The sequence below is a fragment of the Pelobates fuscus genome, chromosome 2, assembly GCF_036172605.1.
Source record: "Pelobates fuscus isolate aPelFus1 chromosome 2, aPelFus1.pri, whole genome shotgun sequence".
Lineage (NCBI taxonomy): Eukaryota > Metazoa > Chordata > Amphibia > Anura > Pelobatidae > Pelobates > Pelobates fuscus.
This window is the reverse complement of record NC_086318.1, coordinates 433,803,714-433,827,307: the sequence shown is the minus strand read 5'-3', so window position 1 is coordinate 433,827,307 and position 23,594 is coordinate 433,803,714. Positions and strand designations below refer to the sequence as shown.

General features: G+C 40.9%; 1 protein-coding gene across 3 annotated transcripts in view; it reads left to right on the top strand.

Annotated features, from left to right (window-relative positions):
- The window catches only part of CLIP4 (CAP-Gly domain containing linker protein family member 4), a 56,195-nt gene extending 41,991 nt beyond the window's left edge, over nt 1–14,204 (top strand). For all 3 annotated transcript variants that reach the window (XM_063444093.1, XM_063444091.1, XM_063444092.1), the window contains 5 exons: nt 720–848; nt 3,809–3,932; nt 9,911–9,975; nt 10,311–10,386; nt 13,364–14,204. In XM_063444093.1, coding sequence (XP_063300163.1) covers nt 720–848; nt 3,809–3,932; nt 9,911–9,975; nt 10,311–10,386; nt 13,364–13,688 — 719 coding nt within the window. In that variant the 3' untranslated portion in view covers nt 13,689–14,204. The remainder of the gene's footprint in view (nt 1–719; nt 849–3,808; nt 3,933–9,910; nt 9,976–10,310; nt 10,387–13,363) is intronic.
- The last annotated feature ends 9,390 nt before the right edge of the window (nt 14,205–23,594 follow it).

The following is a 23,594-nucleotide window of genomic DNA, read 5'->3' as shown; positions in this document are numbered from 1 at the left end:
TATTGGCAAGTGAAGATTCACACCTGGTGAGCATACTATGACTTCCAGTGACAAGTAACTGTTAAAGCTTATAATAAATTTACATGTGTAAAGATGTGCGTCCTTGTCTTTTTTAAGAAACAAAAACATGACACTTTTTTTTTGTTTATTGTTCAAATATTAGAAAAGAATTGATGGGACCTGACTTGCATATATGTAGATTAAATAACAAACAAGATTATAAAACATAATGGACACGTTTTATAATACAATTTTATTGTACTTCCATTTTGGTATAATTTGGCCTCATTGTGTATTCCTTTGGTGGGAAATGCATGAAAATCAAAAGTAGTCAATCTCACAAATCCAGTTCTGAGTGACCTCACGGCTGACACCCTTAACAAGTAAAGGATTTAAAATTGGACACTGTTTTACGGCTTTTACACTTTGTTATAACTGCTTAAAATTGAATGGAATTTACAGCAGCTAAGCTGGAAAAATAAAATGGAAACAAATTTCTTGTACCTTTTTTGGCTGTTTTTATTGATGAAACTATGATAGTCCTTTTGCGATATTCTAAAAAGTATCAAATCCTGCGTAGCTGCTTTAAATACCGGTATTTGTGTTTGTCACGTTTATGTGTAAGCTGTCGTGTCTTGTTTAGTGCCACGGTGTCCATTCAGGGTGGCAATCCGTCTTTCTACCTGCACTGACCTGATGCCTTGTGCCTCATTTTTCAGGTCTGCAGAACCGTTCTGTGTCCGCGGCAGGACAAGACCAGGCAGAGTTCCAGGCCGGTGACCGTGTTTTGGTGGTGGGGCGGAGATCTGGCACAGTGAGGTTTTATGGGAAGACCAGCTTTGCTCCAGGTATTGCCAGATTCTGCATTTCTAGTTATTAAACACACATGTAAACCGACTGCACTATCTATTGGGGACACACTTTGATAGCATATTGGAATATGAGGGACATGGTGTGTGTCTGAACAACAAGCAAGACTCCTCCCACCCATAATTTAATAATGCGCAGATATGATGCTAAAACAGGCTGGCACAAAAACTGTTATGCTGTAGCGATCTTTAAATAAATAAATAAATAAATAAACCATGATGCACTTTTGTGACCTTTTAACAAGAAATGGCTTTTTTAAGAGTTGAATTAAAAGATTCTCTTGAGTAGCTGATCCTTTTTAAAGGCTTGGGATTTAATTTATGGCTATTATAAAAATAAATATTTCAAGGTCACGGCGGGTGCTAAAAGCCCACATCATTTTGGCTACGGCAGAGCTTTAACTGCACATCTTAAGCACAGACTCCATTAACTGTAAGTGTTTGTCTTTTCCCTTTGTACACATCCTTTTACCGATAGTAAATATTGTCTGAAAGTCCCATCACTTAACACGTTGTCTTAAAGCAGCCAGTGCATTCTTACTAGAATTCTGTATTGATTGGTGTTGTATGCAATATGTTAATCCATTTTATTTATTTCGTGTTCTTTCTTCATTGCTGTTGTTGTTTTAGGATAAATGTTTTTTTAACGGTTTAAAGGGGCACTCCAAGTTGCAATTTGAACTTTCCTTTTTTTTTTTTATGATCATTTAGTTTATGTATTCAAAACACAAATCTGCTTCATTGGCATGACAAATTAAAAGCTGAGTTACATTTGATGATGCTGTCCTCAGCACAGCACAAACTAGGAAGTGATCAACCAATCAGGATGCTCGAATACTTTTTCTACGAGACTTTTTAATGTGCTGACCTTATCCCATAGATCTCTGCTTTATGGGCACAATGGAGAATTTATGAAGCTGTATTTAACTCATTAGGTTTCTAACTACGAAACTATCCTGTTGTAGTTTGTAGCAACCAAATGACTATTCGCCACACTCAAAATTAGCCGTCGTTGCACAATTTCGGCTATATACTAAATGCATACTATTTGGGCAACTGTCCTGTAATTTGGATATTCATAGAGTTTCCTCTCATGGTGCTTAAAGAAACACTCTAAATATAAAAAGTATATTATTACCGATATAAAGTAGCAGACTCTCAACTATAAACTAGTTTCATAGCCTTCAAATTGTACATTTAAAAAAAATAAAATGTTTTTTTAATATAAAAACCCTTGATTAGCAAAAATCATAGGAAGTTAGTTTCTCATGATCGCACTTAGGAGATTAACCAACTTACTGGGGCATCCGTCCTCCTTGGGCTCTCCACAGTGCAAGGTTAAATAGAGTCCTGGATTAAGGAACCTTTGTTTACACATAATATAGTGTGTGCATAGATAACTAGGCCCCCGTTTTGATGTTGAATGGGTTAAAACATTAAAAAAAAATAAAAAAAAATGTAAAATGTAAACTCCTCTTCATTCCAGCACCAGCAGTGTCTTCTTGCTGAGCTGTCTCCTTTGATGTCATCAATACTGATGACCAGGGCCGTGTTAACATAGGGTCTGATGGAGCTGCAGCTCCAGGCCCATGTCCATGGAATAGAAATTAAAAGGGATGTAGAGAACAAAACTGGTGTGGACTGGCTGACAATGAAATTAGTTAAGGTAAAGTTGACTTTGTACACTATGCAAATACTCTTGCTGCTTCAGTGTCTCTAACACTGTGTTGTGTTCCTTTACTTCTACACTCACTACATACACGTTTTCTCTGTCCCACTTGTTGCCTGCTAGTAAGAAGGTTAGGAGAGGAGTGGACCAGCGAGTGCTAGGCCTTAGAAAGCGTTGAGCTAGCGCATCATTAGATGCAATGATGCCAAGCTCAGGGTGCTGTCTGCACAGTATGCTCTTGGTTGGTCATCCTGCATGATTGGCAGGCAGCCTGACGTACATTCACGCCATACTGACCATCTAATTCTGCGTGCAGACACGCCCTCTTTTTGAGCATGTTTGCCCCTTTGGGCGGTACTGGTTACGTGATTCACGTCAGTGGCCCACCCTTTTACCCCGCCCACTGACATCCTGCTTCACCAGACACTGCTGTTAGGAGGTATGGATTTACTTGAAATTACGATGAAAGCGAGAGATTAGCATAGGGTATGTGTTTTTTATAGATATATCCTCTGCGTTTCCCTCCAGCACCACCTCTGCCAGATACAGGACGCTTGGGAGGTATGACTCCGTTAGTGTTTTCTGGTGATAAGATTCTGTAATTAGGCCCATCATAACTGTCAGCACAAGGCCCAATGGGCTCTTAATCCGGCCCTGCTTATGACTTGTGCAATTCAAGAAATGCGCAGCGATTGCCACGGTCTGGCAACAGTGTTTGTAATAAAGAAGCATTGAAACCAATACTTATCTTATTTAAGCACAAATCCACTTTAAATTACAGTTCGGAGTAAGGGAGGAAGTCTCCTGGCAGTCTACTCGCCACCTGAGAAGTCTTACTAAGGGAATTTATAACAGTGCTGATTTTCACGAGAAATATAGGTGTATGTATAAAATAATCCCGCAAGAACACTCCGTTAATCACTTCAGCAAGATTAACTATTGTAGGGGACTGTAGCGTCCCTTTAAAGAAGAGCCAGCTTTCTATGAGAATTGTAGATGCTATTTACAGCCTCGGAATTCTAATGTGGGATGCCATGGATCACTTGGAGGGGGGACAGTGTATCTGTATGCTTTACCATGATGCCAAAGGCATATTGCCTTATCTTCCAATTTCTCTTCTGTGTAAATCGAGCAGTGGTATGCTCCCCATGACTGTGATCGTTCTGTAATCTTACAAGTGACAAGTAACTGGCTAGAATGAATGAATTAATAGCAGCAGAACCTGGAATAAACACTGTGTGAGATTGTAAAATGTCCCCTCCCCATGCAGGTTTCTGGTGTGGCATTGAGTTGGACAAGCCTCATGGAAAGAATGATGGGACTGTTGCAGGCATTGAGTACTTTTTATGTCCTCCAAAGCATGGAGTGTTTGCACCGCCATCTAGAGTTCAAAGGTGAGTATGACTGAGATCAAAGGACGTTTAGTTAAAAATGGAGCCTAAATGGACAGTCAGGGCACCAATAAAACTAATGCATTTGATACATTTTATCCTCATTAAAGGGTTACTCCAACCACCATGATCACTTCAGTGACTCTGCTCGAAACACTGCAGACACTGAAATATTTGTAATTGTGTGCTTGCGACTAGTTGCACCCCTAGAACACATGATATTGGCAGCCCAGAAATGTAAATTGTGTGCATACATACGTCTGTCGTCAGTGCGCGCTGCATGCCGCCGGCAGAGCACTTGCAAGGGGAAGATTGCTACCCTATCCCACCCACATTGTGCACCCTTTGTATTTTTAATACCCCCTCAGTTGTATCCAATCCCTCTCTGGCCTGGAGCGCGTGCATGGGCTCTGTGCCTCCGAAGCAGATCAGTCACAGGCTCTTCTATGAACAGCCTGTGATTGGACCACAGGCGCACCGTGGGATGTCAGAGCGGGTGGAAAATCAGTGCCGGGAGCTTCACCTGGTGCTGGATTCTAGTAAGTGCAATGCTCCGTTTTGCAGGTTAAACTGCGAATTGAGGGATGGAAAAGACCCACGCTCAGAAGGGTTAGAGTAACTCTGTATCTCTTTATATGTTCAAATCTTTCTAGTTTATGCACAAAATAAATGTTTTGCAGAATGCTGCACCTTAAGTCTGCCTCCTTAGCCACGCCCCCTCATGCCAGAAAGACTTCCTTATCAGCACAGTCTCCACCCTAACAGGCAGGGCTGGCCTTAGGGGTGTGTGAGCTTTGCGGCCGCACAGGGCGCCAGGGAGCGCCATGTGGCCGACACAGCTCACACATGGCCGGCTCCCAGGAGTGCAGGGGGAGCTAAAGCAAGTACCCGGGTGCAGGATTAGTTATTTTCCACCCGGGACTATGAAAGTAAAGAGCAAGGCAGTGGGGGCGAGGCTTACCGAGTGGCAGGGGTGTGGCTTACCGAGTGGAGGAGTCGGGACTAAAATGGCAGCGGGGGCGGAGCCTAAATCTCCCAGAAGCTCCTGATAACTGCTGCACAGGAAGGGGGAAACAAGAAAAAGTCGCTGCTTCCCCACAACTAGGCTACAGGAGTTACACTGCCTCCACTCCTCACTTCCAGCCATCATGGAAAGAGGTAAGTGTGTGTATGTGACTGTACTCTGTGTGTGACTGTCTGCCTGTTTGTGTGTGTGTGTGTGACTGACTGCATATAACTGAGTGTGTGTGCCTGTCTGCCTGTAACTGTTTGTGTATGTGTGTGACTGTCTGTAACCGAGTGGTGTGCCTGTGTGACCATCTGCCTGTAACTGTGTATGTGACTGTCTGCTTGTAACTGTGTGTCACAGTATTATGTGATCTACTTAGTCTGCTCCTCTGTAATGCAGGGGAGGCAGTCTGGCACCGATGGCTTGCACTTCTGCTGGCTGCAGACCATAAGTAACTGTCTTCCGAGCTCTGGCCAATCAGAGCATTGCTATGGATTACCAGAGGAAAGCCTTGACACAGGGTGCCTAATGGCTTAAGGCCGGCCCTGCCAACAGGACTGAGTTAATTCACATTCTGGCTACAAACCGGTAGTGATATCCTCATTACATGCTTTCCTGGTTGTCCTCTCTTTCTAATGCAGGTTGTTTTGTTCAGATCAATCCGCACTGTCAGTGGCTGAGCTGTGTACATACATTTGATAAGGAAGTAGTATTCTGGAGTGATGGGGGGGGGGGGGGGGGAGGTTTGGTGCAGCATTCTGCAAAACATTTATTGTAATTTTATGCAAAAACTATAAAGGTTTGAGGATGCAAAAAAAAAAAAAAGAAAATACAGCATATTAAAGAGGCCAAAACCTGTCAAATGCAATAAAGTAGTATCGGTGCGTCCCTTTAAATGCTGGATTTATTGGAAAGTATATTTATTTAATTCACAAGCTTGAATCCAACTCTGTAACAGGACACTGGCCTTTCTGTATTCAGCTTTATCCCAAAAGAATATTATTATTTGTCATAATTTGAAAACCCCAACACAGTCACAGGTTTATTTTTTATTTTAGATGTAAATATTGCTTACCCCCCCCCCCCATAATAAATACATATTAACGTTTAGTTTATGTATGTGTTAATGTGTATGCATCATTTTATGGGAACAATTTTCAAAAACCTTATCTTTAAGAATGAATTTAAAGGGACACTATAGTCAACATATAAAAGCAAGAAAGAAAGGTCCCACAGCCTTCTTTCTTGCTTTTATATGAACTTGCCATAAAAAAAAAAATCAGAGTAAGTTTTAATAATAAAACTTGCCTCCATTCCAGCGCCGAGCTCCCCGCTAGGCCACGCCCCGTTTTTCGTCAAAATGCCGAAATCGCAGGACCCAATAGGACGCTTCTCTTTGAGAAGCGTCATCGCGATGTGGTGTGCATGTGCTGCAGCAATTGCATTCTTCATAGAGCGGCATTGAATGCCGCCCTATGAAGAAACTCAGCGCTCAACCGGAATGCGCGTTCGCAGGCTGAGCTGTCTGACTGACAGCTCAGCTCACTTTCTGTACCCGCCCCCCTCCTCAGCCAAACTGTGTTTGCATAGAAACACTACAGGGAGTGCAGAATTATTAGGCAAATTAGTATTTTGACCACATCATCCTCTTTATGCATGTAGTGTAATGAGAAGGTGTGCATAATTATTAGGCAACTTCCTTTCCTTTGGCAAAATGGGTCAAAAGAAGGACTTGACAGGCTCAGAAAAGTAAAAAATAGTGAGATATCTTGCAGAGGGATGCAGCACTCTTAAAATTGCAAAGCTTCTGAAGCGTGATCATCGAACAATCAAGCGTTTCATTCAAAATAGTCAACAGGGTCGCAAGAAGCGTGTGGAGAAACCAAGGCGCAAAATAACTGCCCATGAACTGAGAAAAGTCAAGCGTGCAGCTGCCAAGATGCCACTTGCCACCAGTTTGGCCATATTTCAGAGCTGCAACATCACTGGAGTGCCAAAAGCACAAGGTGTGCAATACTCAGAGACATGGCCAAGGTAAGAAAGGCTGAAAGACGACCACCACTGAACAAGACACACAAGCTGAAACGTCAAGACTGATTTTTCTAAGGTTTTATGGACTGGTGAAATGAGAGTGAGTCTTGATGGGCCAGATGGATGGATTGGTAAACGGCAGAGAGCTCCAGTCCGACTCAGACGCCAGCAAGGTGGAGGTGGAGTACTGGTTTGGGCTGGTATCATCAAAGATGAGCTTGTGGGGCCTTTTCGGGTTGAGGATGGAGTCAAGCTCAACTCCCAGTCCTACTGCCAGTTTCTGGAAGACACCTTCTTCAAGCAGTGGTACAGGAAGAAGTCTGCATCCTTCAAGAAAAACATGATTTTCATGCAGGACAATGCTCCATCACACGCGTCCAAGTACTCCACAGCATGGCTGGCAAGAAAGGGTATAAAAGAAGAAAATCTAATGACATGGCCTCCTTGTTCACCTGATCTGAACCCCATTGAGAACCTGTGGTCCATCATCAAATGTGAGATTTACAAGGAGGGAAAACAGTACACCTCTCTGAACAGTGTCTGGGAGGCTGTGGTTGCTTCTGCACGCAATGTTGATGGTGAACAGATCAAAACACTGACAGAATCCATGGATGGCAGGCTTTTGAGTGTCCTTGCAAAGAAAGGTGGCTATATTGGTCACTGATTTGTTTTTGTTTTGTTTTTGAATGTCAGAAATGTATATTTGTGAATGTTGAGATGTTATATTGGTTTCACTGGTAAAAATAAATAATTGAAATGGGTATATATTTGTTTTTTGTTAAGTTGCCTAATAATTATGCACAGTAATAGTCACCTGCACACACAGATATCCCCCTAAAATAGCTAAAACTAAAAACAAACTAAAAACTACTTCCAAAAATATTCAGCTTTGATATTAATGAGTTTTTTGGGTTCATTGAGAACATGGTTGTTGTTCAATAATAAAATTAATCCTCAAAAATACAACTTGCCTAATAATTCTGCACTCCCTGTGTATATATATATATAAACAAATGGAAGCTTGGCACTCTCCTCCAAAAATAATTAATTATATCACATGTGCCTGGGTGCAAATTGCTGGCGTCAAATATATAAACTAATAAATGAAAAAATCAAAATGCGCTCACAGGTCTTCATGTTATTGGACAAATTGGTGCTTTATTTGGTCATCAAAAAGTGTACAAAAAATCAATCGACGTTTCGACCCTGCCGGGTCTTTTTCAAGACCCGGCATGGTCGAAACGTTGATTGATTTTTTTGTACACTTTTTGATGACCAAATAAAGCACCAATTTGTCCAATAACATGAAGACCTGTGAGCGCATTTTGATTTTTTCATTTATTAGTTTATATATATATATATATATATATATATATATATATATATATATATATATATATATATATATATATATATATATATATATATCTCAATATATATAGTGTTTCTATGCAAACACACAAGTAGTAAGAAGTTAGACATACACAAACACTCTTTCTCCATCCATATCCATCCATCCCCATCATCCATATCCATCCCCATCATCCATCCATCCCCATCATCTATATTCATCCATATCCATCCACTCCCATCATCCTTATCAATCCATCCACTCCCATCATCCATATCCATCCATCCCCATCATCCATCCTCACTCACTCACCCTCACCCACCTACACTCACTAAATAAGTTTACTTACACAGTTTGAATCCTCCCCTCCTCCTCTTCGGTCTTCAGCCTGTCAGCTCAAGCCACTCCCACGCAGTGCTGACAGCCTCCGCACACAAAGCGCGTGCACAGTGCTTTGTGTGCTGATAGCACGTCTGAAGTATTCACCCATGCGTGAATACGTCAGACGTGAATGAAGCCTTTTTAGGGCCTCTGAACTCGGAAGTCCCTCTGGTGGCCGTCTGATTGACTGCAACTAGAAGGGGTTCCAAGCTTCCAATGTAAACACTGTATTTTCTATGAAAATACAGTGCTTACAAGAAAAAGGCTGCAGGGAGCTGTAGCACTCACCTGAACAACCTCATTAAGCTGAAGTTGTTCAGGTGACTATAGTGTCCCTTTAAATACATATAATGCTATACATATCATGATGTATATGATAGAATATCATGTCAAACCATCTGCATTTAACCCCTTAAGGACCAAACTTCTGGAATAAAAGGGAATCATGACATGTCACACACGTCATGTGTCCTTAAGGGGTTAAAGGGACAATTAATACAAATCTCAGTGTGGACAATCACTGTATGGTTAATGCACGATGCTCATTCACAGGGCGGCAATGTCGCCATGACAGCCAAGTTTTGCCACAATGCAAATTACCCAGGAATAAAGGAAACAAATAATAAAATGTGCAGATAGCAAACAAACAAAAGAATGGGACTGCGCCAATAAACAAAGTAAATAAATAAAAGCCCTAGTTAGGGTAGTCATAGTTAGAACAGAGTCCAGAAAAGTAGAACTTCGGTCCTATGCTGGTCTCTGGAGTTGTAAGGTTCCGCTCCTCGCAGTGTTCAAATATATAGGAGAGGGGGATAAGAGATGAAAAGGAATGATGGTGCAGGACGTTCCAAGAGGTGTCAAATATAAAGGAAGAAGTCTTACTCACATTTGGTAGAGCTTAATCCAGCTCTTGCAGCAGTATACTCCCCGCTTAAAGGATATGCGGTGAGTATCCTCTTCGGTGCAGTGACAGAGAGCCAAGGGGGAGATAAAAGTGGAAACAATAATGGTGCAGAATGTTCCACAGTGGGTAAGAGATGATAAAATATAGTAAATACACTCACATTTAAATAATAAAATGTGCCTGGTGCTGTCATGGGATATGTAGTTCTGCATCTTCTGGGCAGCTAACTGACGGCTGCTCCTGGTTTTAATGCAAATTTCACTGTATAAACTGACATTTGATAATTATTTATTGTGATTTTGTAGGTTATCTGGATCGATGGATTCTCTGTCGGAAATCCCAACAAATAAGCTGAACTATTCATTCCCAGGTTAGTATGCTGATCACTTACCTTCGTTTTCTTCTTGCACTGGTGATTTTATGACATCCAGGACCTTGAATGTGAGACTAAAACAAGAGACCAGGAAACAAACTGCTAATTGTGCTATTTATGCCAATCCAGCTATTTTGGTTTAAACGTTGCAATCGCCTGGTTAATTTCCCCCAATTCAGTGAAGACCCCTTTCTCTTGGTGTGATTAATGAGACCCTCCTGGTATGGGCCTTCACTGCTATTATTACAGTTTAGCATTTCTTAGGGTTTGTGAAGTTTGTAAAACTGTTAAAATGTCAGCATTGCCATTAACCCCTCTGCGTTTTATTCCAGGTTTCAGACGAAGCTACAGCTCTACATCCACAAACGCTTCGCAAAAGGAGCTCGACAGGAGACACTCTGTTGGAAGGTGAAGTTTGTGTAAACGATTCCCTTTAGAATGTATGTGTTTTGTTTTTCAAATCCGACATGTTGGGATTTAATTCAGTGCCTCTGGCTTTATGTTCAGTGCAGTGAGCTCTTGGATCATTTAAACATTTTGGGTTTATTGAATAAACCCAGTAAATATAAGGAACTGTAAATGAGTAGCCCCAATGCACCTCAAAAATATCCGATTCGGTAGTCAACATATACAGCCTTCTAACCATATCAAACTCATGGGACTCGAGGAACCCTCTCTATCTAGGGCACCAACACCTGTGAGCAGGACAGACCAAAGAACTGTGAATTGATAGAGTATCTAGAAAACCGTGGGAGTGGAGCTATCCATGGTCTCATTATGTGCAATAGCTTACTAAATGGTTATTTAAACAGGTTTTATTTCATTTTGTTATTTACAACATATGTTAAAGGAACACTATAGTCGCCTAAATTACTTTAGCTAAATAAAGCAGTTTTAGTGTATAGATCATTCCCCTGCAATTTCACTGCTCAATTCACTGTCATTTAGGAGTTAAATCACTTTGTTTCTGTTTATGCAGCCCTAGCCACACCTCCCCTGGCTATGATTGACAGAGCCTGCATGAAAAATAAAAAACTGGTTTCACTTTCAAACAGATGTAATTTACCTTAAATAATTGTATCTCAATCTCCAAATTGAACTTTAATCACATACAGGAGGCTCTTGCAGGGTCTAGCAAGCTATTAACATAGCAGGGGATAAGAAATGCTTAATTAAACAGAACTTGCAATAAAGAAAGCCTAAATAGGGCTCTCTTTACAGGAAGTGTTTATGGAAGGCTGTGCAAGTCACATGCAGGGAGGTGTGACTAGGGTTCATAAACAAAGGGATTTAACTCCTAAATGGCAGAGGATTGAGCAGTGAGGCTGCAGGGGCATGTCCCATACACCAAAACTGCTTCATTAAGCTAAAGTTGTTCAGGTGACTATAGTGTCCCTTTAAGTTGTCTTGGCACACTCAAGGCATACAATGTAAATTTCTTTATATATCATGATGGCACATGTATAGAATGATTGTCTATATTGAATACCTTCTTACCACACTTAACAAGCAAATGCTGGATCATGTCTACAGTATCGTGGAATGACTGTTACCTACTCCCCAAGGTGCTGCAGAATTAGCAGGTGGCATTGAGTAGTTGCTGAGGTTACTGCAGAATTAGCAGTTGGCATTGAGTAGTTGCTGATGTTACTGCGGGATTAGCAGATGGCATTGCATGTTTACTGAGGTTACTGCATGATTAGCAGGTGGCATTGAGTAGTTGCTGAGGTTTCTGCAGGATTAGCAGATGGCATTGAGTGTTTACTGAGGTTACTGCAGGGTTAGCAGGTGGCATTGAGTGTTTACTGAGGCTACTGCAGGATTAGCAGGTGGCATTGAGTAGTTACTGAGGTTACTGCAGGGTTAGCAGGTGGCATTGAGTGTTTACTGAGGCTACTGCAGGATTAGCAGGTGGCATTGAGTAGTTACTGAGGTTACTGCAGGATTAGCAGATGGCATTGAGTGTTTACTGAGGTTACTGCAGGGTTAGCAGATGGCATTGAGTAGTTACTGAGGTTACTGCAGGATTAGCAGGTGGTATTGAGTAGTTACTGAGGTTACTGCAGGGTTAGCAGGTGGCATTGAGTAGTTACTGAGGTTACTGCAGGGTTAGCAGATGGCATTGAGTGTTTACTGAGGCTACTGCAGGATTAGCAGGTGGCATTGAGTAGTTACTGAGGTTACTGCAGGATTAGCAGGTGGCATTGAGTAGTTACTGAGGCTACTGCAGGATTAGCAGGTGGCATTGTGTAGTTGCTGAGGTTTCTGCAGGATTAGCAGATGGCATTGAGTGTTTACTGAGGTTACTGCAGGATTAGCAGATATCATTGAGTGTTTACTGAGGTTACGCAGTAGTTCTGTATCCTGCTCAGCACTGCAATGAGTCTGACCCAAGCCATTTTAAATTTGTCTCACGAAACTGTATCATGCAGCTTAAAAATGGCCACCTTGTTTTGTAAAAACTTTTTTCCTTTTTATTTTTAATATTAATTTTGTTACTATGTCCCTTTGTATCATCCAGGTGCATATTTGGGGGTTTCAGGCTTGCTAGTAAGTTATCAGCCCCTAGATGGTGCTAGTTCGCCCTATTTACCTGGCTCTGTGCAAAACATGATAACATTCCAGAACCTTTAGAAGAATTTTGCCATTAAAGATTGATTTCTGTCCCCAATTAGTGACCGGAACTGGTGCACTCAGAGACTTTGTGCAGAGTAACAATAATGTTTAGGGCATTATGTGCACACTTTACATGGCTTATTAGTTTTTTGTGGCGTGTGCCGCTCTCTTTATGAAAGTTTAACAGTGGCCGCGATATGATGAACAAACATACAAAGGGGATCGCCCTGGGTTATAAACACAGCCAGACAGAAAGAGGGTGACTTGAATAGGACCAGAGCTGAATAACTTCTCCGTGATCTTCACTCAAAAAGAGCAAAATCCCTGTGATATCTTCAGGCTGACGAGTGAATGTTCCCAAAGCCAGCAGGATATGCATTTAATGATTCCTTGCTTTTAGCTTTTAGCACCCGCCAAGTGCTTACAAACACTTTAATGAATCCGTGAAAGGACTACTCTCCTGAGAGTTAAAGCTCGTGTTGGATGGTTTAAAGGAGGAAGAACAAGCTCCTTCTATTTATTGTCCTTTTGTTTGCATGTGATTATTTAAAGTCCAAATGCTCACAATGTCATCAAACATAACGTACGCTACTTCTTGCCATTTAGTGTGCGATGGACATTGTCCCTAAAGATTTATTTGTTCAAACAAGACACTCTAAAAAATGTTGCTGCAATAGTAACCTTTCAGTTAACAGAATATCTAAGGTGGTAGGAGATTATTCATGCACCAGGTTTCTTCTAGTCACATGACTTTTATCTCTTCCCATAGGTCTAAGAACCCTGTGCTTAGAAGGAGCTGGAGCAGCTCTGCCTCGTCTAGCGTTCGCGATGGGACGGTGAAACTCCAGAAAGGTTTCCAGGTGTTATTGACCAGCTCCAATGAAATGGCCATCATTCGCTACATGGGTCCCACTGACTTTGCTCCCGGCTTGTGGCTGGGCTTGGAACTCCGAAACGCCAAGGGGAAGCACGATGGATCTGTGGGGGAGAAACGCTACTTTAACTGCAAGCCAAACCATGGGGTTCTGGTGCGACCCAGCAGGGTGACTTACCGAGGGATTAATGGATCTAAACTGGTGGATGAAATCTCCTGACATGGATTTCTAGGGAACCTGTAAATAGATGGATTAATGCTGTTACGCTTATAATATATATTTTTTATTTATTTCTTCTGCACAATGAGCTCTGTAAGAGTAATTCATTCATTGTTCATTAACTGATCATTTATTTGTCTATGTTTGTTCTATTACTCCTACTTTCTTAGATATTCCTTTTTACTCAGAATGTATCACACAGTGATTACAATAGGACATTTTATCTGTGCCATGTGTTCACCTAATTTCTAACAAACTCTGAGCTCAAAAGCTATTTTCGTTATGTAAATTAGCATACCGTAGTCCCATGGGTATACATGCACAAACACTACAGTGGGAGAAAGATATACATGGGGATCCTAGTCTATGGAGCTCTCAGTCTCCTGCTGCTTTAAGGGATGCTGGTTCATGTGTCTGCAACTAATTCAGAATAGCGTTTCCGTTCTATCTACACGTTTCACTAGGTTAGTTTATCATTCATTTAAACGTACTCAAAACAGATCTGTCAAGAGGACGTGTGATGAAAATATACTGGAGTTTAGTAAAGTGTATTCTAATTAAAGTTAATGCACAGATAGATTTAACCAATAACCCCCCACTGTTTGCCTTGGGTACTCACTTTCACGGATAGGAATAGAGTGACCATCGCATATAAACATTTAGTCTTTATCGTTATATTCTAATTTGTTCGTAGGTTTGATGTTTCTGTTTATTTTTTTACACTTTCTCTACTTTCTGGATTATTCACTAAATTGTGAATCAACGAGAATTCAAAGCAGACTTTCAATTTTAGACCACAATAGGTGAAATGAGAAAAATAAACTCCCCAAGTGGGCTACGCCTAGAGTTTTACTTTGGCTTTTTCGCCCTGAAATTGTTGTGTGTTTTTTTTTTTTTTTTTGTTTGTTTTTTAAATCTTTGAATTCCCGACAACTGACACGTGAACACCCCTATTTGAGTTTTGAATAAAATAAAAACATTTTGTTACGTTTTTAACAAGAGTGTTCTATTTGCTTTAAAAATATATTCTAGATGCCTCCAGTTACCCTTTGTATAGATTAAGAAGTTTTAATAGGCGTTTGCTCTTTAGAAAACATACTGATTGATTTTGATAACTTTTTCTGGTTTGTCTCCACTGTGTGGTGCTCCAGTGGAATAATATAATGTTACCTTGCTAATCTTTAGGATCTGCTTGTTGGCTGGGTGTCAGGTCCTGGAACTTTACCTACATTGATCCTAAGGCGTCTGTAACTCATTTCTAAGTAATGTTAATACAGGTTGTCGGGATCGCCATATGATTTAAGTAAACCCATAGCAAAGCACTTACATGGGAGAGAATTCCCGCGGACCCATTTAAAGCACTTTTGAACTTTAAAGAATGTATTTCCGTGTAAGGAAAGAAAAAAGTGGGAAATTTTGTTCTGCAACATAAAATATTTCTTAACCATTCTTAAATAAAGTTATTCTAAAAACATGTTCCACTTGCTTTCTTGACCTTTAGATGAAAACTGCAGTCACCCAGAACTGGGCTGTTACATTCCTATTTTTTATTTATTTATTTATTTTTTATTTTTTTAAGGATGTATTAAAGATCATTAAATATGATTTTGTTTATTTTTACAAGTAAGTGTCTCTCTTTTTTTTTTTTATTATTATTTGGTGTCTTGCTTTTGATCCATTTAGGAAATACCTAGAACAGCTGTAAATCCCTAGCAGTATCTGGGATATAACCTGCCTCTACTCGATATACAACACAATATTGTCTGAATTGATTGAGTTCTAGCTGTGCATCTTCAGCTGTCCAGATGGACATGTGTTTCATAAAACCTGGCTCTTCCACTGCTAGGAAATGCGTCATACCTGGTAAAAATGGGACGCTGGGTAGAGTGCACAATATTTGCCTCTCTGGTACGTGGTGGCACTGTGGTACAAATTTAGTTTGTCTAGATCACAGGATTCTCCAAACTCTGTCCCACCTGCTGAACTACAACTCCTATGATTCTCTGGCTATCTTTTTCATTCAAAGAATTATTGGAGTTCTAGTTAACCCCTTAAGGACACATGACATGTGTGACCTGTCATGATTCCATTTCATTCCAGAAGTTTGGATCTTAAGGGGTTAAGCAACATTTGTAGCGCCCTGGTATAGAAAACGAGAATGTCAATTAACAGGACTTTGGTTAAGTAGAAGCTGTCAAAGTGCAAAAACACCAGAGTCATTAAATAAATCCAACCGCTGATTTGGAGAAAGCACACTGGTACAACACTAACTCCGCAGTATGGGTGCACGGTATCACTTTAAATTCACCAGTAAGGGATTTGTGTCCAAGTTGGAGTATGTGTTATATAGGTAACAAGGTCCATCTCTCGGAAATTGAATATAAATGACTATATATTTTAGCTTATTCTCTTGTTGGGAGCATTTCACGTTACATAATTCCTCTCACAGCCCACCACAACCCAAAATAACACTTAATATGTGTTACATGTTGTTAGATTTTAGCCTTGCTCTCAAACTTCCATTAATACTGAGCGGCAGCAATGGCTATAGTACACATCAGCCCCCCTAAAAAAAAATCCCAATGTACATTTAAATAACTGGAGTTTTTTTAGTATCCATCCAAAAGCCATTAAAGTGTAAGCTCACCTGCCAAGTCAAAACAAAAAAAACTCTCAAGGTGAGCCCTACACTAACAATCCACTGGCTGCTTTCACTGAAAAGGCAAAATCTCTAATGAGACAGAGAGGGGTATTTTCCAAATCCATACACACTTATTAACCCTTCAAACACATGGGGTGGGCGGCAGCACTGTAGCATGGCTGTGTGATACAAACACAATTTAGCCCTGTACTCAAGCTCCCACTACTCCTGGGCAGCAGCAACAGCTACAATATTAATCAGCCCTCATATATAGATCAAACGTTGGTTGCCAGTGCTCCATCCCAAATCCCTATATACATTTAAATAACTGGAGGTATTCTGTCTGCGAGATTTAGCATTTTAGCTGAAAGCTGCATGGTGATTTGTTAGGACTCCCCTAATTGTTTTGCCTTGACTTGGCAGGTGAGCTTACACTTTAATGGCCATTGGAGTGATCCTAAAAAAACTCTAGTTATTTAAATGTGCTCAGGGGTGTGAGAGTTTTATTTTATTTTTTGTAAATTCCGTTAGTAGTGAGTGCTTTAAGAGCAAGGTACTTTTTTCTTTACATTTAATAACACGTTTTAGAGTTTGTCAAAACATACTCCCTCCCTCCACCCCCACACTTCTACCAAAGAGCTGATCCGTCTCCTGGAGGGTTTGTGCAAAGTCGATTTTTGTGGACCTGCTAAGATTTCATTACCTTCTCTTCCAACCTCCCAGGGTGCCATTAGACATCAACATGCAAATCCTTCCAAGTATGTTTAAATATCTACAGCTGCAAGGTAGAGAGAGCTGGGAGCGGAATCCAAAACAAACCATCTATTATAAGCGTATCTAATTCCTCGTGCTCCTATATTCATACACCTGCATGGATTGCAGGAACTGGGCCACAGCAGGTAGGTCACACATCCAACCAGCCCCACTGGACTCCTCGCTGTTTGGGAGTTAGGCCAAAGCGCCTCTTGCTATCTGCACTTTGTATAAATGCCAATTATTTCCAAACCGAAGGGCCCGTGGTATCTATGCTAATGTGCAAATCTTAACAATTTAACATCTTGTGGACATGTATCATAGTTCATACATAGCATCGATAATTTGCATCACGCTCCTGCTCATTGCATGGCATTTGGTGCAACTTAGTTAATGTCCCATGATCCCCATAATGTGAACTGCTCATGAGAAAGCATGGAATTATGGGAACATTGCGGGTTTGTAGCATAACCCATTGCACTGTACAGCAGAGGTGTGTTCTTTTAAATATTTTTTTTTACTTCTCAATGTCAACTTAACACAAGCAAATACTGTAGTTTGATCACAATTTATGAGCCAATTAAAATACCCACATTAATAACCACAAGTGCAAAAACAAGATGGCAGCAGAACAGATAACCAATATACAGGGCCGGATTTTCCTATAGGCTAACTAGGCTCCAGCCTAGGGCCTCAAGATCAAGAGGGCCCTGCATTCAAATTGTTAGCAAAATTAAAATTACACTATTCTAAAAACAGTGAACACTAAAACACTTAACCGAAAATAAGGAGAAATTCTACGCATATGATATGGCCAATGGCGTACTAAGGGGGAGGCGGGGGGGGTGGCGGTCCGCCCCGGGTGCCACTTACTAGGGGGGAGCCCGGGGCAGACTGCAATGCCCCTCCTGCCGCGATCGCCGAGACCGGCGGTCTGCAGCTCCGCAATGTGCAGAGCTGCAGACCATGGATCTCGCGTGCACTGCCCAATCAGAGCGTTGCTGCGGGTTACCACGGCAACGATCTGATTAGGTCTCGCGAGATCCATGGTCTGCAGCTCTGCGGAGCTGCAGATCGGAAATGAGGGCCACCGGACCACCAGGGACCCCACCGGACCACCAGGCAGCCCCCACTGGACCACCAGGGATTTAAGGTAATTTTTTTAGTCACCCCCCCTCTCCTCATCACCCCCCTCCCTCTCACAATCACCCCCCCCCCTCTCCTCATCTCGACTTTTTATTTATTTATTATCCGTGCCACATTTTTTATAAAGGTTAGTACCAATCACAACATAATATATATCACAGTAATGATGTATTTTATTGTCTCTCATGTAATTTACAAACATAAAAATGGGAGGTGAAAGGGACTCATAAGTGGAATAGCCTAGAGCCTCTTTTCATCTAAATCCGGCCCTGCCAATATACCAATATTAGCAACACATTGTGCTCGATTAAAGGGGCGCTCAACGCACCTTAAACACAGCTGCTGATTGTAATGGTTATGGTGCAGCCTGTGTCTAACCTATCCGGTGTTTGACTTCAACAATGAGTTGACATCACTGGGTTAACAACCGATAATTTCTGTCATTTCAAAGCCTAGAAACGGGCTGGGCTTTGGGTCCCAGCGGAGCCCGAGGGATGGGGCCTAACTATAACCACTACAAAAGGGTGAAGTGGTTATTAAAATGATAAAACCATAGGAATAGCAGTCAGCGAGTCAAGGCTATTTACTAAAGGGAGACTTCAAAATAGCTGAACTGGAAGCATTATTGACAGAGATTTTTCTCCGTTCGGCTACATTGCCCTTAAATTTAAAATTCACTTTAAATTCACCTAGAACTTTACTTTAGTGTATAACCCTGTGTATGTATTCCCCACAATGCTCCTGGCAGTATCCCAGAATGCTCTGCATCTCATTGCCTCTGTATATGTTCTGTTATTTAGCGAGCACCGTGTATACATTATATTAATTACTGCGGACTGAATCATATTTACACATTATACACACAAGCCTCCCTCCGCAGCAGCAATGAAATTGTTAAAACACAATTTTATCAAGTAGTTCTTCTCCTTAGATGTGCCTATGCCATGAATATATTTATATTAATATAAAGATAAAAAATAGAGGGGAAAAAATTGCCTCTTGCTCCTGAGAATTGAAATGAATTCCTTTTATCTGTTGCATCTAATGCATGTGATTATTAAATGGGAGGGGGTGAGAGTATGTTTCTATAGATCAGTGCTATGATAATTCACATTTCCTTCATATTAATGTATCAATCAGTTCTCGCTCCCACAGGAGAATCTGGAACAAGGCTCATCCGACACGGCCGTTGTATCTTCAGTGAGAAATGTACAATGTTTTATTAAAGGGATTGTTGTATGGAGAGAGGTTATATGGATTATTTCCATTATTAGACACGCTGCTTATTTTCTGTGCAGTGAATTTAATAAAACAAACTGGAAACAACTCAACCACTTTGGCCCAAGTTTTGTGTCTTAGTTTTCAATTCACTAGAATTCACTGTTTATCAGATCCCAACATCTCTCAACCATACAATCTTCAAAGGCAACATTACCAATCTGGCAAATTTCAATGTGACAAAACTGAAATGCAAGCATTGAACTTTCATTTCAGTTTTGTCACATTGAAACTTTTGAAAACTCCTTAAAACCTGTACATGGGGGAGGGGGTCTGTTACACTCAGGAGACTTCACTGAACACAAATATTAGTGTCACAAACAGTAAAACAAATTGCAACAATGATATTGTCAGTGACAGAGCCGTTTTGTGAAAAATGCAAAAAAAAAAGTCCCCTTTACTGATGATATCATCACTGTGATAAGTTTTACTGTTTTGAAACAATAATTTTTCTATTTAGTGAAGTCTCCTAAATGTAACAGTACCCCCATGTACAGGTTTTATGGTGTCTTGGAAAGTTACAGACAAAAAAACTAACAAATGCATTTTTGTCTCAGAGATTTTGACTGTTGTTTCAACAAAGTAAGGTGAACTGTTGATGTAGGACTTGATGTGGCAAGTGGGCTTACACTTCTCAAGATTTACCTGTCAAAGCACTCTGATTGGTTGGCTTAGTCAACCAATTAGAGCACCATGACTCAAATTGCAAGGTGTGGGGAAGCGTCATAAGGCTTTCCCTGCCCAGCAAGCTTAGTCTGTGTGGGTCCTTTTTTTAAAATTTTTATAGTTGCTTGCAACATGACCTTATGGATTTTTAATGGTAAGTAGGTTTTTTTTATTTTATTTTACAGGTATTACATTTAGTGGCCCCTCTGTCTATTACCCCTATCTAATTTATATCAGGGAATAGATAGGTATATTTTATGGGTGGGTTGACTTGGGGACTTCTAGTCATCTGCTGGGGGACAATTGGTCCACCCCCTTATTATTTAGGGCCCCACACACTGCCAATGGGTAGAGCCTGAAGTGGACAATAGGTCCACCTCCCTTTATTAGGGAGGACCCCCCATTTATTTAGGACCCCCAACGCTCCACCAGTGGGTGAGGACTTGGGTGGACAATAGGTCCTTATTATTTAGGAGACAATAAGTCCAGCCCCCTTTGTTATTTTGAGAAACCACCCACTGCCAGGATAAGCTGGGGTCAGTAGAACAGAGAGGAGGCAAAGCCGTAAGATAAACCAAAGGACAAGGAGAATAGAAGTCAGAATAGTCAAGGTACAAGCCACTAGTAAAAAAAACACAGTAGAATCAATAGATAAACACACTCTCAGACGAGAGGGCACTAAACAATGCATAGCTAGAGTTTAAAAAGCCCTTAGAGGGCTGTGATTCGCTATTAGCAATGACATGATGGTGGAACATGAATGCCCAACGTACATGGGCTGACGCGTGCATCATACTCATAGGTGGAGCCTTTAAATAGCTCCGATGTGCAGCGGCCGGCGCCAGTTAACACACGGGATGCGAGTGCCGCCGCCAGAGACTGATTCTGCCACGGCAACCTCTGGACCCTGACCAGCCATGTGGGAACATGCCAAATAAAGCCCGACCAACAGGTGGGGTGGCACCCTGATTATTTAGGATCCCCACCCACTGCCAATTAGTGGGTACTAGAGGGAAGACAATATGGTCACCTCATTGTTATTTAGGGCCTCCACACACAGGTTGGTGGGGGTGGTGCGGACACTGTGTCCCCCTGTTATTACTTTTAGAGCACTCACCTGCCACCTGTATATTTTATTTAATAGTTACCACTTGTGGCCATGGGTGGGGGCTGAAAGAGGACACTAGGTACACTGTTTATTTTAATAGCCCCCACTCGTGGGGCATGGCTGGGGCCACAAGGGACTCTATGCCCCTCCATTCATTTTATTTAATAGCTGGAGGCCCCCATTTATTTTAATTGCCCCACCTCACAGTTCATTATTTTAAAAATGGGGGCATGCAAGACCTGTGCCAGGTCCCAGTTTATTGGATTAGCAATAGCAGCCCTGTCGCTAATCTTTCTTTATAACAGCGAGCAGCCACTGGCACACACGGGCATGCATGGTGAGTATAGGCAGGAGGAAGGATTTTATCTTATTATAATTATTATTATTTTTATATAGCGCCAACAAATTCCATAGCGCTTTACAGTGGGTATAATAATAGGGGTTCATATTGGCCCCCACAGACCAAGGGTAAAGGTAGTGGCAGGGAGCACTGCGCCAGGCTGCTGCTATTTTTAAATATTACAAGGCAGGATCCACAATCCGGTAGATCCCTCCTTGTAATTGTAATGAATGAAAGAACTCATTTCATCCAACAAGCAAATCGTTCTTTGTTTCATTCGTTGTAATTTCTATTCTTCAATTTGTGTGTTGGTCAAATCAATTATATAATTGTGTGTCAAATGTGAAACTACCTGCATGTTCTAGAAATAGATTTTCTTAAAAATAAAAATTTAATTAAAAAAAAAAAAAAGTTGAGTGGAGTTGAGAAAATGACCAATTATTAGATGCAGTCATGGCGTTGCAGTACTAAGAGCAGAGTTGTTAAAGGATGTGTGAGCGTGCAGCTCGCTGTAATGAATGGTGTAAATTAGAGCGAACAGCACATAAAAGACAACATTTTTGTTGAAATTAGAGGTGACTTTAGATTTTGTGAAAAAACCCTCAAATACAAGTCCCCATAGTCCACCTGTTACCTTCAGTCCAAATCACCTTACTCCATCTCAATAATCCCATTACCCCCAGCCAAGCACATTACCCTACCCCACTTGGTTGATGGGAGCTGGTACACACAACAGCTCCTGCAGTTCCTCTGTGCTGCGCAGGAGGCGGAGCCAAGGAGAGGAGTTTGGTTATCACATCTTATCTCCGCTCTCTCACTAAGGTCACTTTTATAAACACCGTAGTAAGAGGGAGCATCAGATACAACTGGAAATAGAGGGGCGGCTAAATCTGGCGTACAGAATGACAGTCATCTGGAGCTGTGGGTAGGTTGTGGCATATCCATGGTTTATATATAAATGTGAGAAGCAAAGAAACAAGTTAAAACATGAATATAAATGTTTCCAGATTTTATTTCAATATGTTACGTTTGAGACATATAATAACAAAATAAACAGAACTGAAAGTGCAGACTGTAAAACAAAGCATTTTGGCCAATCTACTCACATGTGTCAGAGCCTATACCCGGCTCTCATTGACCAGTAATTCACACATATTTCCTCCACAAACTGCCAAGTGGTAAGCCATTTGTATTAAATGGAAACATGATCGAGTATAGGACTTTTATTGAAGGTCATGCTTCAACACACAACACGTACAATACAAATACAGTAATGGATACAAAATACTTTGAATGAATATTTATTTTAAAGGATACATTTAGCACATAGCATTATCCCTGAATTGTTCAGGCCCTTATAAATTATATTAATAATAATTAATATTAATTGCATAAATGTCTTTATAATGAGCAGGCTTTAAGGAAGCGACTGTACAGAAGGGACTCCGATACCTTGTATCAAACACAGGTATGTAAAGTCTATGGACCTGTGAAGGAGCCCTTTGTAGGATTTTGGGATGCCCGCAGATTAGAATACAATATCTGGGACAAGTCATCCTTTTGCTCCTTATACAAAGAGTCAGAGGGGCAGTTTTTGGCATTTTTCAGAAAAATTAGCAATCCCCAAAGTGACAGACAAAAAACCCATCTATATCTACTTTCGTCTGAAGGCGTATAAGCCACCTGGACAAATGGATTGAATAAAATGTGGGATTTTATCCATTAATTCATTTCTATTTTGTTAACCATTTTTTTTAATTTTTTTTTACTGTATGTCTTCTGAAAACAGGAACATTTAAACCTGAACATTAAATACATAAAATAAATCTTTTAGGGCTTGTCCCCAAAAAAGGCATATCGCATTGACATTCCACAGCGAGACAATGGAAAAAGAATGGTGAAAATAAATGAAGAATCTACAGGGAATGAGGGGGGGTGGAGGGAGATAAATGCTTTTTATTCCATATAGTACTT